The 16,958-nt window shown below is 44.5% G+C and overlaps 1 protein-coding gene across 2 annotated transcripts in view; it reads left to right on the top strand.

Moving 5' to 3' along the window:
* Positions 1 to 16,958, top strand: part of SLC23A1 (solute carrier family 23 member 1) — a 1,686,654-nt gene that overhangs the window by 237,294 nt on the left and 1,432,402 nt on the right. For both annotated transcript variants that reach the window (XM_073620757.1, XM_073620758.1), the window contains exon 5: positions 15,705 to 15,793. In XM_073620757.1, coding sequence (XP_073476858.1) covers positions 15,705 to 15,793 — 89 coding nt within the window. The remainder of the gene's footprint in view (positions 1 to 15,704; positions 15,794 to 16,958) is intronic.

Below are 16,958 nucleotides of genomic sequence, written 5' to 3'. Positions count from 1 at the left end.
CTCAGATTCAGAAGGTTTGGGGAAGCCAAAAGAAGGCCCCAGAAATAAGAAAGAGTACATCCAAGAAGAATGGACTACACACTGTGAAGAAGCTTTCAGACAGTTGAAATGGAGCCTTACCACTGCTCCGGTTCTAGCCTATGCAGACCCTTCTAAGTCCTATGAATTACATGTGGATGCCAGCCGAGTCGTGCTAGGTGGAATACTCTACCAGGAACATGATGGACAACAAAGGCCCATAGCCTATGTGAGCAGAAGTCTAGTTCCTGCTGAGCGGAACTACCCCACTCACAAATTGGAATTCCTGGCCTTAAAATGGGCTGTGGTAGATAAACTCAAGGATTACTTGTATGGTGCAGAGTTTGTGGTTAAGACAGACAATAACCCACTTACTTACCTACTTACCACAGCCAAGTTGGATGCTACTGGCCATAGGTGGTTGGCTGCACTCTCAGTGTTCACATTCAGCTTAAAATACAGACCAGGAATAGGAAATAGAGATGCTGATGCATTATCAAGATGACCTCACTGTTCCCAAATTCAAGAAGAAGAATGGACTCAACTCACCCCGGAGGGAGTGAGGGCCCTTTGTGATGGAGCACAACAGCAAACAAAAGGTGGGGCTTCAGCTCAAACAAGGGGTGGTCTACCGAAGGGGCCCCTCTGACAATGGAGAAGAAAAGTGGCAACTGTTCTTACCGGAGAAGTACCGAGAGAAGGTACTGATCGCTCTACATGACCACCACGGGCATATGGTAGCAGAAAGGACTTTCCAGGTGGTGAAGGACAGGTTTTACTGGCCCTATATGAGAACTGAAGTGGAGGGCTATTGTCACTCATGTCTCTGATGTATACAGAGGAAGACCTTGCCTCAGAAAGCTGCCCCAATGGGCCATTTGGAGAGCCAAGGACCGATGGAGTTGGTCTCTATAGATTTCCTGCGTGTGGAATCTGACTTAAGTGGAAAAGGGAACATTCTTGTAGTGACAGATCACTTCACCCGATATGCTCAAGCTTATCCCACTAAAGATCAACAGGCCTCTACAGTGGCGAAAGTTTTGGTAGAGAAGTTCTTTGTCCATTATGGTCTGCCACAACGAATTCATTCCGATCAAGGGAGAGATTTCGAAAGTACCCTGATTCAAAAGCTGTTGGATCTTTTAGGTATTCCGAAATCTAGAACCACTCCATACCATCCACAGGGTGATCCTCAGGCAGAGAGATTTAACAGGACTCTTCTAAATATGTTGGGAACCCTAACATCAGAGCAAAAACCACACTGGAGCAGGCACATCACTGCTCTAGTACATGCATATAACAGTACAAAATGTGATGTAACAGGGTATACCCCCTACCGACTAATGTTTGGAAGAGAAGCTAGACTGCCGGTGGACTTGGCCTTTGGAACCAGTCTGGATCATACCTCAGCGATTTATCACAAAGGATATGTGGATAGGTTGAGGAAGAGTTTGAAGACCGCTTATGACAAAGCTCAAGTCACATCAGATCGCAGAGGATCCAGAAACAAAAAGAACTTTGATCTCAAAGTGAGGGTTCAAGATTTACAACCTGGCGACCGAGTCCTGTTAAGGAATCTGGGTATACCGGGAAAGCACAAGCTGGCGGACAGATGGAAGTCACAGCCCTTCGTTATATGTAAACGACTTCCAGGGCTTCCAGTATATGAGATTCGGCCAGAAGGAAGCTCTGGGCCAATAAAGACTTGGCATCATAATCACCTCCTGCCTCTCACAGAAGCAGTCAGAATTGCTGCACAGGAAGAGCTACCATCCACCTCCACTGTTGTGCACAGACCAGTGACCAAACTTAGGCCTGAGCCTTCTGATACTGAAAATGAGGGAGAGGAGATGGAGATACGCTGGTTATGGCCATCTGAGGTAGAAGAATCTGAAATGGACTTCTCATTCCAAGCAGGGGGAGAAGACAGTGGAATACTTAGACCGGAAGCTCCTGAATTTATACCTAAAAATGGGTTAAGAGAAGATCCAGGAGAGTCTCATGTTGTTTTACCCGAAATAACTTCAGGAGATATAAGTGCTGATTCTGAACCACCAGAAGAAGATGGAATTGAGGAACATACGCACTTACCTGTAACGCCAAAAGTACAAAGGACCAAAAGGGTCATTCGTCCCACAGACTGACTTATCAAACATTGGGCGAGTGTTCTGAAGGAGTTAACTTTACTGCCAGGAGAAACCCTGAAAGGCCTGATACTATTGCTGTTGAACCAAGACAATAAAACCCAGTCTCGTCCACTGACACACCTGTACACGACATTGGAGTGTCAGCTGTAAATGTACAGGACAGCTCCCCATCATGTGAAAATTGGTGGGAAGCTCCTCTGTCAGTTTTGTATAATCAAATAAAAACCAAAACATGTTACAGGAACAAAATGTTACCTCTCTTTGGGGACCAAAGAGTTCAAGCAGGGGGAGTGTGTAGCGGTCACTTATTTGCTTAATAATGTTATGTTATGTTATGTTATGTTATGTTATGTTATGTTATGTTATGTTATATCTTATCCTCTGGCGCCATCTAGCGGCCAAAATATACAAAGACTAAATCTTGGTTTTATTTCTATTATGATTATTCAAGTTGACCTGAAAGTCTTTTGTTTGTTTATATCTGGACATTAACTTAACCCACCCACAATGCTCAGTGACTCCCATGAACCTCAAGGAACAGAACTGCATTGTGGGAAGATTATAAAAGGGCTGGGGGCAACCATCTTAGTTCTCTTGGACACGCATGGGCAGCCTGGGAGGATCTGTGTGAGGTCTCCAGCACAGCGTGGCCTACCTCCACGGAACAGCGATCCGAGCAGCGGTATTGTGACATCCCACAGTGCTGGACTGACGACGGGGCAAGACTGGGAAGGAGCCGGAGGAGCCTGTCGTAGTCATCTGGGAGTTCCGGAGCATCTTGTGGAGAGGAGCGGAGCATCGCAGCAGTGCCGGCCGGAGACAGAACCCTGCACATCAGAACGGAGTCTTCTGACAACACTGTCCTGGTTGGGTGAGAGGGCTGTTGCCCACAAGTTCCTTGATGAACTTTTATACACACGTGTACGCAAGACAGAGTTGTGCATCCCTGGTTACTATTGGGATTGACCACCCCTACACCCTCCTTTTTTTTTCTATAGGTCCAATCTTATGTGCTGGGGTGTCTCACCTGTCCCAGGGATCTCCATTGATGGTTTTGTTTTCATGCATCTTTCGTATATCGCCACCCAACTATCACATTTTAACAATGACCCACACTGGAACCTATGCAGATAGTAGGGTGGGCCCCCCTCCTCCTACCCCCTCTCCTCCTATGCCTGCCTTTCCCTCACCCTTTCCTCATCACTTCTCCTCATAATAGTAAAACTCACATTAAAAATGAAAAATAAAAAACGCTCTGCAGCTGTACTAAAAAATCACATTTAAAATCTCATCAAAATCACATTGCACTTGTGTGAACCTTGCCTTGATGTCTGTGTCTTGTTAATTTTATTGGTATAAACAATTGGGACAGATTAAACTGTCTAAACTTTGGATCTCTTAAACTGCATAGTTTTATAGGTAGTCAGGCTGAAAAAAGGTCCATCCAGTTCAACCAATAAAAAACAAACAAAAAAACAACTAACAGAAAACCTCCATATACCCACAATTGATTTAGAGGAAGAAAAATATTTTTCAATCTGCTCTAGTGGGGGGAAAAAAATCTTTCTTGAACCCCCAGGAGGCAATCAAATATTCCCTGGATCAATTACCCCTTGTGTTATCTATAAACTTTAGTATTCAGTTATATTATTGCATTTAGCAATGCTTCCAGCTCCTTTTTAAACTTGGAGAGAAATACCAGGGGAGTGCAAAGATTGGTTCTTTGCCATAAGGGACACCATCTTATTGTAATGTATTACAACCAACCATATAGTAATGGGCAGGGCTTTTTTTCAGCGGGAATGCGGGGGAACGCACCTCCAGCACTAAGGAAGGGATCTACTTTTGAGGGAGAGGTCTATTTTTACTGGCTGCTGGAGGATCCATTGATGCTGGCTGCTGGGAGATCTGTTGTTGCTGTTGGGGTGGAGTCCATTATTGCTGGGGGAGTCTATTGTTGTGTGGGGATCTATTGCTGGGATTCTATTGTTACTGACTGCAGGGGATCTATTTTACTGCTTTTCTTTTTATCATTAACATGTTTCATACAAATGATTTAGCACCACAAAATGATACTTGGTTCTGTATTCTCTAAAAGGGGCAGTACTGGTAGGTGGGTAGGGGGTGGAATAAAGGGACGGTGGTCAGAGGTGGGTAGGGGGCGACAAGGGGTGACTCAGACGGGGGGGGTTCCTGCACCTATTCTTCGAGAAGAAAAGCCCTGGTAATGGGGATCTGATTTGAGCTGCAAAATGGTAAATAGCACAATTAAAAACGATCAAAACAGTGGCTTTCCAAGATGGCAGATGTGTGACTCGTGAGCTTCGGTCCTGTCCCGAGATCCGAGGCCCCTGACAAGCTGCATTAGCCACCGATCGATCCAGGGGTAAGCCTCAACACCTCCTCAAGCCTCCCCGGTGCTACATGGGCAAAATTGGGGATCAACGGTCACTCTATCGTCCCCCACAGCCCCCGCAGCCTTCCTCCACTATGGACCACCTTCTAACTAGGCCTCAGTCCCCGGTCTCGATTTCAGAAGGGGATCCGGAGGACTATGTCAGCACGCTGATGGCGGAAGCTCCTTCTCAGCAGATCCCCCCTCCTCACACATCCTCCACACCTCAGCTAACACTGACCCTGGAGCTGATGGATCTCAAGCTCCAGGCCTTAGCCCAGCAAGTTACCAGGGACATTGCTCAGGAGATTCCGAGGATCTCCAGAGAGCTCAGAGGGGAAATAGATGCCCTTGATGAACGTACAGCAACACTGGAGACAAAATTCGATGAGACTCTGCTGTATATACAGGCCCTTGAAGAGGAGAATGCTCTTCTTAAAAACTCTGTATCTCAGTTACAATTACAGCAAGAGGATCTTGAGAACAGAGAAAGACGTCAAAACCTTAGGATCCGTGGTGTCCCTGAAAAGGTTGCTGACAACAACATACGATCCTATCTTCTTAGCCTTTCCAATGCTCTGGCGCCTGAAATAGTGGACATTGATTGGCGTATGGACCACGCTCATCGAACCTTGGCCCCTAAACCCCCTGCGGGAGCCAGACCCTGCAACATAGTGGTGTGCTTCCACTTTTATGAGACCAAAGAGGCCCTGACAAGAGCCACTCGTAACAGATCCAGCATTGAATACAAGGGAGACAAGCTCCAACTGTTCAGCGACCTATCTCCCATCACATTGGCTAAACGATGCTCTCTACGACCCACCACTGCCCATCTCCAACAGCATATAGTCCCTTATTATTGGGGCTTTCCTTTTCGCCTAAATGTCACCATGGAAGGGGTCCAACACACCCTAAGTGATCTCCTGGAAGGAGATGCCTTTCTCAAGCGCCTAGGCTTGCCCCCGCTTCCTGCAGAGATTGACCAGCCCTCTCCGACCACCCCACGGCACCTCGCTGCCCCAGCTAGGATTTGGACCCCAGTAAGAGGAAGAGGTTTGAGGGCCTACTCCACTCCTCAACACTCCTAATGTTCCAGACCACCCACTTGATCTACTGCAGAGTCCCCATTGGCTCTTCTTTTTTTTTCCCTCTCCCATGAGGTTACAATCCCCCGGCGACCCCATATGGGAGTCAGTTTTGCCTTATTTCTGGGCATTCTGCAATGTTTTTACTCAGTGCCTTTTTTTTTCTTGTTTTGTTGCACATGTTAACATTATTTGCATCCAGAACTGTTGCCTAAGGGGAGCCCCCCCCACAACTGCTCACATCACAGAAGCTTAGAGGAGGATCCGAAGAATTAGCGGCATTATCAGATCATTGGGGGTGGGATGTCACGCTCCACCCCCCATGTTGGAGACTGCCTTGCTCCCCCACAGGTCCTCAGGCTGCGGCCGAGGCCCCCTGACAGGCTTTTGCCTTTCAGGACTATTCCTGCTTTTTTTTCTTTTTGGGCCCATCAGGCCTATTTGTTGTTATGCAACACATTCCAAATCGGTTCTCTTTTTGTTTTTTTTCTTTTTGTTTTTTTCATGAACCCATTCATAACATTTATTTCCAGAGGTTGTTTTTTTTTACTAATTTTATACCATTTTTTTATTTTATTTTTAATTATTGTCTTTATATTTTGTCTCTATGCTTACTTTAATTTTTCTCTGGTCAGTATTATCAATATTAGCCTTATTGTTGACTACCCTCTTTACAGTAAGTCCCTTGACAGACTATGGTTTGTTAACGGTTTATTTTGGTGTCTTTACACTGTTGGGCTTGCGCCCATGGTTTTGAATGTTTTATGGCTTAAATGCTTAAACCTATCATGGCTTTAAAATTAATGTCATATAATGTAAAGGGCCTGAATTCTATTAAGAAAAGATGGTTGGCATTGCGGGAATTCAGGACCTCCGGCGCAGATGTGATCCTGGTTCAGGAGATGCACTTCTGGGCTGGAGGATCCCTGAAATTCGCCTCTAAATACTTCCCCGCTATCCTTTCTGGCATCTGACCCATCTGGGAGGGCAGGTGTGGCGGTTTTGGTAAGAGGCTCATGCCCTCTCCAGATCAAGTCAACCCATTTGGATCCCCAGGGTCGTTATATAGTATTACAAGGTACCTATTTGTCTAACCCTATAACGATTATGAATATATACGCCCCTAACTCTGGTCAGATTAAATTCCTTACAGATGCTTTTGACCGCCTACAAAAATTCTCTCAACCCTTTACAATAATAGGTGGCGACTTTAATGCTGTCCTCTCTCCCACCCAAGATAGAAAATCTTTGTTTCTTGCCCCATCATCTTCCGCTACACATTCCTTGGTCACCGCTACACATTCCTTAGTCACCTCCTTTAGACGACTGATCCGCACTCATCACATGTTTGATACATGGTGGATCAAACACCCCACAGGTAGACAATATTCGTTCTACCCCCCCCCCCATAAGATGTTCTCTAGACTACTACTTCCTTGTCTCTGCCCCCCTGCTACCACACACGGTGTCATCCGAACTGGGGCCCATTACCTGGTCAGACCACGCTCCCTTATCTTTAGATCTAAGCCTTTCCGCAGCATTTCCCAGGAAATGTCATTGGAGGCTCAATGAATCCCTGTTATCACATTCCGTAACAAAAGACACATTATCCAAAACCTTAACAGAATATTTTCAATTGAACACAGGCTCCGTGGCCAGCCCGTCCACCCTTTGTTAGGCCCATAAGGCTTTCTTCCCAGGACAGTATATTGCTGTTGGTTCGCAAAGGAAGAAAGACAAGGCCCTCTTGAAATCATCTTTGCTGTCTCAACTTTCAACTGCAGAAAGATCTCTGCTGCGGGCTCCCACGGTGGCCCGGCTGCATGCGGTAACCTTTTTACGACACCAAATAAAATCCTTAGACATCTCAACAGTAGACAAATCACTTTTGTGGGCTAAACAAAAGTTCTATGAGTTTTCAAATAAACCACACAGTATGTTGGTTTCTAGGCTTAACCCAAGACCCTTTCTTCCCTTTCCAGACCACATCAAGCACCCTGATGGGACTCCCTCTTACTGCCCACAGACTATGTCTCAGGTGTTTGGTGAGTTGTACCCAACTAACCAACACCCCCCATTTGAAATGACAGCTTTTGAAGAGTTTATGACCAACATGCGACTTCCCAAGTTATCAGACTCTGACGTACAAATATTGAATGCCCCTGTCACAGAAGAGGAACTGTCTGACACTGTCAAGTCCTTACCGAATCATAAAGCCCCAGGCCCAGATGGTTTCCCATACTCACACTATAAGTCTTTCCTTCCTATCCTATCACCACACCTGTTATCCCTATATAACTTTCTCCTCCAGGGAAAACTCCCCCACCAACAATTTCTCCACTTGTACATCACAGTCATACCGAAACCTGATAAAGACCCTGCGCTCCCGGACAACTATAGGCCAATAGCCCTTCTGAATTCAGATTACAAGCTATTCACAAAAATTCTAGCCAACCGCCTCTTGCAATTTTTGACAAAACTCATTGACAGAGACCAGGTGGGATTTGTCCCCACTAGACATGCAGGAGATAATACCCGACAAACCATTGGCCTTATCGATATGTTGAACAGGGTCCGCCGTCCTGCCCTGATCTTAAGCCTTGATGCCCAAAAAGCATTCAACAGACTAAGTTGGCCCTATATGTTTGCGACTCTCAATAGATTTGGCATCCGAGGTCACTTTATGCAAGCCCTAAAATCCCTCTATTCCAACCCCACTTCGCAGGTCCAGCTGGCTTCCTTAATGTCACGTTCATTCCTCATATCCAATGGAACTAGACAAGGATGTCGCTTATCCCCCCCTTCTCTTCATCTTGTGTCTGGAGTCTTTGGCGGAGGCTATCAGATCCCATCCTGATATAAGAGGGGTTCCCATGCGTCATAGGGATTACAAACTATCTTTATTTGCCAATGATGTACTCCTTACCCTAACTAACCCTCATATCTCCCTACCATCATTACAGGCCTTACTATCCCAATTTAGCTCCCTATCTGGCTACAAGGTTAATACATCTAAAACTGAAGCCATGCCTCTTCACATACCTCCTGATGACCTCCTTTTGCTTAAAAATTCATACCCATATCGCTGGTGCACAGCGTCTCTCAAATATCTAGGGGTTCAACTCACGCCTGAGTATTCTTCCCTTTATTCGACCAACTATCTCCCCTTGTTCAGGAATATAAATGCCATGCTAACATGTTGGAACCTTCTTCCGATATCATGGATAGGTAGAATTAACATGCTAAAGATGTCCATTATGCCAAAATTGCTATATTTCTTCGAAACACTCCCGGTTTCCATCCCAATGGCACAGTTGAAAGTACTTAAAAGGTGATTTCTTAACTTTATATGGAAAGGAGGAGCCCATAGAGTGGCCAGCTCGGTGATCTTTTCTCCTAGAAGTCAGGGAGGTATGGGGCCCCGGACATTTATAAGTATTAGTTATAAAGAAAAAACTTCAGTGCGCTACTCAAATTAAAACCAAATAATAATGTGAATATAAAGAAATCAAAAAATTATAGTTCATATGGAAAATGATGATATCATAACCCGGAGGTGTGATTCCTCTTTAAGTCTTCAGTAAATCTTCTATGGATCTTCTAAGACAGTGCAGAAATAGGAAAAGGGGGCTGCTTACCAGATTTGATGGATCCCCACCACAGAGATCATGCGAGCCTGAACAAACTCCTCTCGGGGTCAGGAACAGCTGGTCTTTGAGTAGAGACAGACTTCCCTCCACACCTGGTATTTGAAATTTCAGAGGCGACAATCAGGAACACTCTCCTCCATTAGCTGCTCCAGCAAGACCACTCGTAGCAGGAAATAGTATGTTTTAAAAGAAAAAGAGGCGCTTCATTGTGCAGTAGTTTAAAATGCTTTAATCCATGAATGGACAACTGACATCAAAGCATTGGCAGGGTAAAACACCGTAGCAATTAAAAAACACAGCCGACGCCAAAGCCGATCAGCTGGGAGTGTGGTGACGTCAGGTCCTCTGGCTCTACCCAACGCTATGTTTCTCCTAAACAGGCATCTACTGGGAGAGGAGGCTATGTAGATGCCTGTTTAGGTGGCCTGGTCTAGTCTGAGACCCCCGAGCCGTTGGACGGAGATTGAAATGGGATCTCTGTTTCCGACTCATCCATGCTCTCTATTCTGGTCCCCTGAATTAATCTCGGACCTCAGGTTCCGGAATCTCTGCCAAGTCCCATGCTATTTTCACTCAAGATATGGTGTTCTTGCCTCCCCAAATTCTCTCTCTCTCTTCCGTATGCCTCCCCTCTCTAATGTACTGTTCAACCCCTTAATCCCCAATAGCCTTTCACATTCCCGAATGTTCCCCTGGGCTAGGGAGGGTATGTTTCAACTCCAACACTTTGTTAACCCAGTTACCCGCAAACTCCGAACTTTCAAAGACCTTCAATCCAATAGCCAAATCTCTAACCACTTGCTATACTCATACCTCCAAATGACTCACTTTCTTTCGAAACTTTCCCCCTCTCGTGCCCTCGCCAAGCCAACATCCTTTGAACTTTTGTGCTCTCAGGGTCCATACCAAACACGACTCATTTCCAGTATATACCAAATTCTCCAGGAGAATGCCCCACTCTCAACGGTCCCCCACTCCTACATGAACAAATGGGTGCAATACACCCAACAATATATTTCTGATATACAGTGGGCTAAAATCTAGTCCTCAACCCCTAAGGTTTCTCGATGTGTGGCACAGAAGGAGACAGCATATAAAGTCTTATACTTTTGGTATAGAACCCCGGAGGTTATACAGCGTTATGACCCCTCTTTCTCCCCTCTTTGCTGGAGATGTGGGAAAGTTAGGGGGAATCAATACCACATATTTTGGCAATGTGAACTGATTGCTCCTTTTTGGTCCATGGTACTTTCAGTGCTTCAGCAGGTACTTGATATCCAACTCCCCTTGGACCCAGTACACTTCCTCTTGGGCCTCCCATTCCCGGCCCTCTGGGAAGGTCCTGAACAAGCTTACTTCTTACATCTTGCTGGCAGCCAAAAGGGCTATACCTGTTTGCTGGTTGTCTACACTTTCCCCAACCCAAGAGCAGCTATTGCAAGGTGTTAAGGATATACGCAGAATGGAACATCTAATGGCTATGGTGGAGGATACAACAGATAGGTTTGATAAGATTTGGGCTCCGTGGGATAGTTCGTCCTTTGGCTCACCTCTTTAGTCTCTTCTAGGCTTTTAATAGGCCAAAAATCGATCAACACTATGTTCCCCATGTAGACCTGTTCTCATTTGAGATCTTGCTCCCATCCCATTAAGTCCATGCTCTAAATTATCTGCTATGATTACCCACATGATGTATATGATACTGCCTTGTTTCCTGTTTAATTTTTATTTCCTTTTTTTAATTATTTTATTTTATTTTGATATTTTGATTTTATGTTGATTTTATTTTGATTATTATTTGTTAAAATCTTGGTTACCTCTGTTTTTTTTTTTTACTTGCTTCTACCTCTGCTTGTATAATTTTCATGTCATAACATATTCATACCGTTGGATATGTACCTGTTTTCTCTGAATAATTTTTCAATAAAAATACAATTTAAAAAAAAAAAAATATATCAAAACTTTATTCCAAATGATTTACAAAATGTATTATTGAAGGGGCCATTTCATCAGATAGTTGGCATTCCTCAGGACCAAATTACCCCAGCTGATAAGATGTCAGAAAGCTACAAGTAAAAAAATATAATTTAAGTACATTTCCCATGAACTAAAATTATATTTGCAAAAAAAGTACTGAAAATTAATAAAATTGTATTCTATCCATCTTGGAGAGGGGCAAAGCAGGAAAACAGACAAAAGAAAAAAATGTTTATATTAGATATAAATATAGATGTTTATTAATATTGTTTTTTACCTCCATTTTTTTTTAAAAAACCCCTGGACCCCTAGAGGACCCACCAGCACCCAAACCCCCGCAGGCCCATGGGAATAAGAGAGCCCAAAAACATCAGGGAACAGACAAAGAGACCCTATGGGGTAAATGGAATAATTAGCTGTGTATTGAATAGCAAAAAGATATACTATAATAATAATAATAATAATAATAATAATAATAATAATAATATCATTCAAAAACAATTATACCTTTAGGCCAAAAATGAATATAATAATATATATATTACCCAAAACTTGAAATATTGATTATATCAAGTATAGCATTGGGATCAATAAAAACAAATCTAAAAATAAAGGCCAAAAAATATATCCATATAAGTTTCAAGCCGTTATGTGGCAATCCACCCAATGGCTGCAAACAATCCAGCCAGAGGAGGCCTCCAAACAAACCATACAACCATACATATTCTAGTTCATGGTAAATGTACTTACATTATGTTTTTGCATTTGTAATTTTCTGACATCTGTCTTATCAGCTGGAGTCATTTGGTTCCGAGGAAGCAGGGAATACCACAAAATATGTTGACCTTGTAATCATTGGCTCCTATGCTTTTTACAACTGCCTGATGCAATGACCCCTTTCAGTCATAAGTTTTGTAAATCGTTCTTAAGTGGTCACCATATAGGTGATATTTTAACATGGTGCAATAAAGTTTTGATCATTTTTAATTGTGTGGTTTACCATTTTGAGGCACAAATCAGAGTCCCGTTTCTATTGAGCTGGCCAGAACTATTTAGTTACATAGTAGGTGAGGTCGTAGGTGAGGTTCTTGAGGTAGTCTATTCAACAGATTTTAGTAATTTTCACATCTTTTACTGTGAAGAAGCCTTTCCCTATGTGAAGGTTGACTCTCTTTTCCTCCAGACATAACTAATGTTATTTAAAGCATGGAAAAATTGAGATAGAGGCACACTTTAAAAAAAAAGAGATCTGTCTGACAAATAACTGTTCCAGTCTGTGCCCTTTCTTGTCTTTGCTGTAGTCCCTTCCACCTGCTGACATCTGATGCCACTACTGTGTCTTGTAGAAGGGTAGCAGCCAGAGGGAGGAATGGACAGACAGTAGAGGATTTGCTATCTGATGCACCCAGACATTTTGCATAGCTGCAGTGTCCGTAGCTCCTAATCTGAGTGCAAGACTGTATTTGTAACCCACCTTGCAGTCTTTCTCATATTTTATCCTTAAAGGGCCACTATAATAAGACTATGATACTTAAAATAAAAGATTGAAATCTGCTAACAGGTACCTAGAGGTGCCTGCACATATCTACAGCAGCTCCATCACCACCAGTAAGTGTGGGAGCTTTGCCTATTAGGAAGAGTAGGAATGAAAGGTGCTGCAGGTATGCTCATGTACCTCAAGGTACATAAGTGCCTGCGCATTATTCCAGCTAGCAGCTCCCTCTCTTTTTCTTTTTTGAGGAATAATTTTAAGGCTAATGTGATTGTAAGTCTTGTTTGTTTTTCATTAAAAATAACAAATACTCTATGCAGTGGTTTTACACAGAGCAGCCCAGATCCTCCTCTCCTCAGGTCCCTCGCTGGTGCTCCTGGCCCCTCACTCCTGTTGAGTGCCCCCACCGCAATCAGCTTGCTATGGGACAACTGAGCCAAGCCACGGCTCCCTGTGTCCATGCAGACACGGAGCCGTGGCTGGGCCCCAAATCCCCTTTCTCTCCTCATTGGCTGACTGACTTTGACAGCAGCGAGAGCCAATGGTGTCGCTCTGCTGTCTCAGCCAATGAGAAGGGGAGTCCCAGGCAGCCGAGACACTCCTACAACATCGCTGGATTTAAATGGACCTCAGGTAAGTATAAGGAGGACTGAGGGGGGCTGCTGCACACAAAAGTCTTTTTATCTTAAAAAAATCTTCCGTCTTTATAATCACTTAAATTAAAAACAGGCGTTTGAGGGGTATTAAAAACATACCTCAATCGCCTATGCAAATTATACAATGGACCGCACACAGTGCTATTCACATTATCAAAACATGAAGCGTTAGCGCCGCTTCACTTCAAAATTGAACCCTCATGTTGGATCAGGAGGCGTTTGAAGCCTTTCAAGGCCTCACATTCAAGTCTATGGTAACGCACCACAACCGCACTGGAATGTGATTGAGGCAAGTTAGTACAGTGTGGAATTTAGCAAGTTGTTAAGGAGCAGGCCGGGAAGCCGGCCGACGCGTCCTTAACAACCAATGAGTCATTAGCTGTTAGCGAGCTTCCCCACTGACACTGGCATGTCAAAAATAAAACTGCTGGCAATAAAAAAACCTGGGAAAAAATGGCGTGGGGTCTCCCCCAAATCCATACCAGACCCTTTGGGTCTGGTATGGATTTGGGGGAAACCCCACGCCAAAATAAAAATAAAATGGTGTCGGGCCTCCCAAAATCCATACCAGACCCTTATCCGAGCATGCAGTCCAGCAGGTGAGGAAAGGGAGGGGACGAGCAAGCGTGAACCATACTAGGCCACATGCCCTCAACATGGGGTGGGGGGTAGAGTTGGGCGAACAGTTCGAGTTGAGTAAAATTTTGTCCCAAACACTGGAATTTGCAAGGCGCTTGGCAGGATGTTTGCTCACCGAGCACCCCACAATGCACTGCATAGTGCATAGCTGGTTGTTAGGAAGTGGGCCGGGAAGCCAAACGCTGCATCCTTAACAATGGATGAGTCACCAGCGGTCTCCCTGCTGACAGCTGAATGGACAAAAAAACATTGCCAGCAATAGAAAAAAGTGAAAAAAAAATGACGTGGGGTCCCCCCCAATTCATACCAGGCTCCATACCACGACATGGGGATTTTAAGGGGAATCTCAATGCCAACATTTTTTTTTAAATGGCGTGGGGTCCCCCCCAAATCCATACCAGCCTCTTATCCAAGCATGCAGCCTGACAGGTCAAGAAAGGGGGGGCGAGTGAGAGCCCCCCTCCTGAACCATACCAGACCACATGCCCTCAGCATGGGGGGTGCTTTGGGGCAGGGGGGCTCTGCTCCCCACCCCAAAGCACCTTGTCCCCATGTTGATGGGGACAAGGGCCTCTTCCCAAAAACCCTGGGCAGTGATTGTGGGGGTCTGTGGGCAGGGGGCTTATAGGAATCTGGAAACCCCCTTTAACAAGGGGTCCCCCAGATCCCTCCCCCCATGTGAATGAGTAGGGGTACATGGCCTACATTGTCAGAGAAAGGTTTTGACCATTTCTTTTTAAAAAAAACAAAAACAATGTCTCCCGGTCTAGATCCATTGTCAAGCACGATGCCTGCCGCTGACCCAAAAAAAAAAAAATTCTGCTTGCGCTGAAGGCTCCCACCGTCTGCCTGCTCCTCCGCTTGACATTTCTTAAATAGCTAAGGGGCAGGGCCACCCAATAACATCACCAGGTGGCACCGCACCCTTGTGACATCATTGACTGGTGCATGCTGGGTCAGTGACATAAAAAGGGGGCGGTGCCACAAGGTGACGTCACCCTAGTGGCTCCGCACCTTAGCTATTTAAGAAATGTCAGGCAGTGGAGCAGATAGACGACGGAAGCCTTCGGTGCAAGCTGAGCTCTTTTTTTTTCTTTTGGTGATACTCATTCACATGGGGGAGGGCTTCCCAGCTATTGTAAGCGTTTGTGGTGTGGTTTTAAGAAGCCAAAAACACTTGTCAACCGCGCCCTAAATGCACACAGGGTGTTTGGGGAGCGTTTTTAATGAACCACACCTATTAACGCACGTTAACGCTATAGGCACTTTTGATAAGTGTCAGTATTTTGAGCAAGCGTGAACAAGCCCTAATTTTGTAAACATTGTTTATCTATGTCAAACTTTGCTATAAAAGTATAGAATGATTTCAAATTGCCCTGTTATGGCTTAGATGTATTGTGAGAAATAGTCCCCCCTCCCCCCCCCCCGTCCCCCCCCTTCAATATGTTATTAAATATTAGGTATCCCCTGAAAACTGTGACCCATATAAATGCAGTCATTTTTTAAATGATCTATTAATTATACAGTAGTAGGGGCATCATTATGTCCTATGCAAGCTTGCATGCTTAATATTTTGAACATGTATGATATTGCAGTTACTTCTATAAGGATCTTATGTAAGATCACATCACTGTTTATATTTCAGACTACCTCTCTTTCAAGCAAGTGCATTTGCATTTTTGGTCCCTGCTAGAGCCATTCTATCTTTGGATAAATGGAAATGTCCCTGTGAAGGTAATTAAACTCTAGAATTCATAACAAAATAAAATATTCATGCTTTTTTTTGCTGGTGTTTTTTTTTTGGATAGGACCCCCCTACCACCACCCCTATAAAAGGGGTAGGGAGCACAGAGCATCCATAGTATCAATAGTATCAATGTATTAAAAATGACTGTAGGGGGAAGCTGACAAACTGCATAAGGCAAGAATAGGGTGAAATAAGTAAGAAGTAAGAAACTGTATGTTTACTTTTGATTGTTAGCTCTTTGGACAATCACCCCCTTTTTTGTCTTTTTTTTAAGTTTTTATTTGGAGCCGTAGGGAGAGATGATAAATTGCATAGGGAAAGCTAAGGCTCATTTTAGCAGTTTGTTTTTCTTAAATGCTACAGTATGGTGAGGTTTTTCCTGCCCCATGTTTTTTTTTATGATTGCTAGATCTTTGAGTAATCACCCTTTTTTGTTGCCTTCTGTTTTTGTGTGTAAAATGGTCTTTGACTGCTTTAACCCATGTGCAAAATGTTTCTTTTTTTGCAACATATTTCTTCCTCTCTGCATTGTTGACAGTGATCTAAGTGAATGTGTCCCTAAGCATGGAAATGGTGTGAATGTTTTTGGAGTCCAAGCAGAGGGAAGATGTTGATTGGCTGTCCCTGCAGGCTTGTGCAAGTACCCTGCCCCTAGTAACCAAACATGAGTACTTCAATTAACTTCAGTAGGAGGGGAATTTCTAGCCAGGGACAGCAATAAGCCTGGAGGAGGTATGTAGCTGGAAGGAGGGAAAGAATCTACATGGTCCAGGACCACATGGCTGCCCCTGGAGGAGAGCTGCTGCCCGATTCAAATGACAGAGACAAATCCATTGCTACCTGTAAATACTCCACCCAGAGGTGTAACTACAGGGACGCAATTGCGACCCAGCCCCATGCTCCAGGGGACCTCTGTATGCCCTCCATGTTATTTCTGCAGCCGCTGAAAGCCTGCTTTTCCTCCTTTGCCTCCCACAGGCAGTCAGCAGCTGCAAGAGGAAGATGGAGGGCATCAGTTCCTTTATATTCCGCCCCTCCTGCTGCCCCCAGCCATGTGGGCTCCCCTGGTCCCCCTGCACCATTGCTGGCTTCCCCCTCTCCCACCAGCTGCTGCAGGGGATGCGTTCAGGATGGAGAGTGGGGGAAGGGCTG

Source organism: Aquarana catesbeiana, linkage group LG03, assembly GCF_042186555.1.
Source record: "Aquarana catesbeiana isolate 2022-GZ linkage group LG03, ASM4218655v1, whole genome shotgun sequence".
NCBI classification, from domain to species: domain Eukaryota; kingdom Metazoa; phylum Chordata; class Amphibia; order Anura; family Ranidae; genus Aquarana; species Aquarana catesbeiana.
This window is presented reverse-complemented; position numbering and strand designations above follow the sequence as displayed.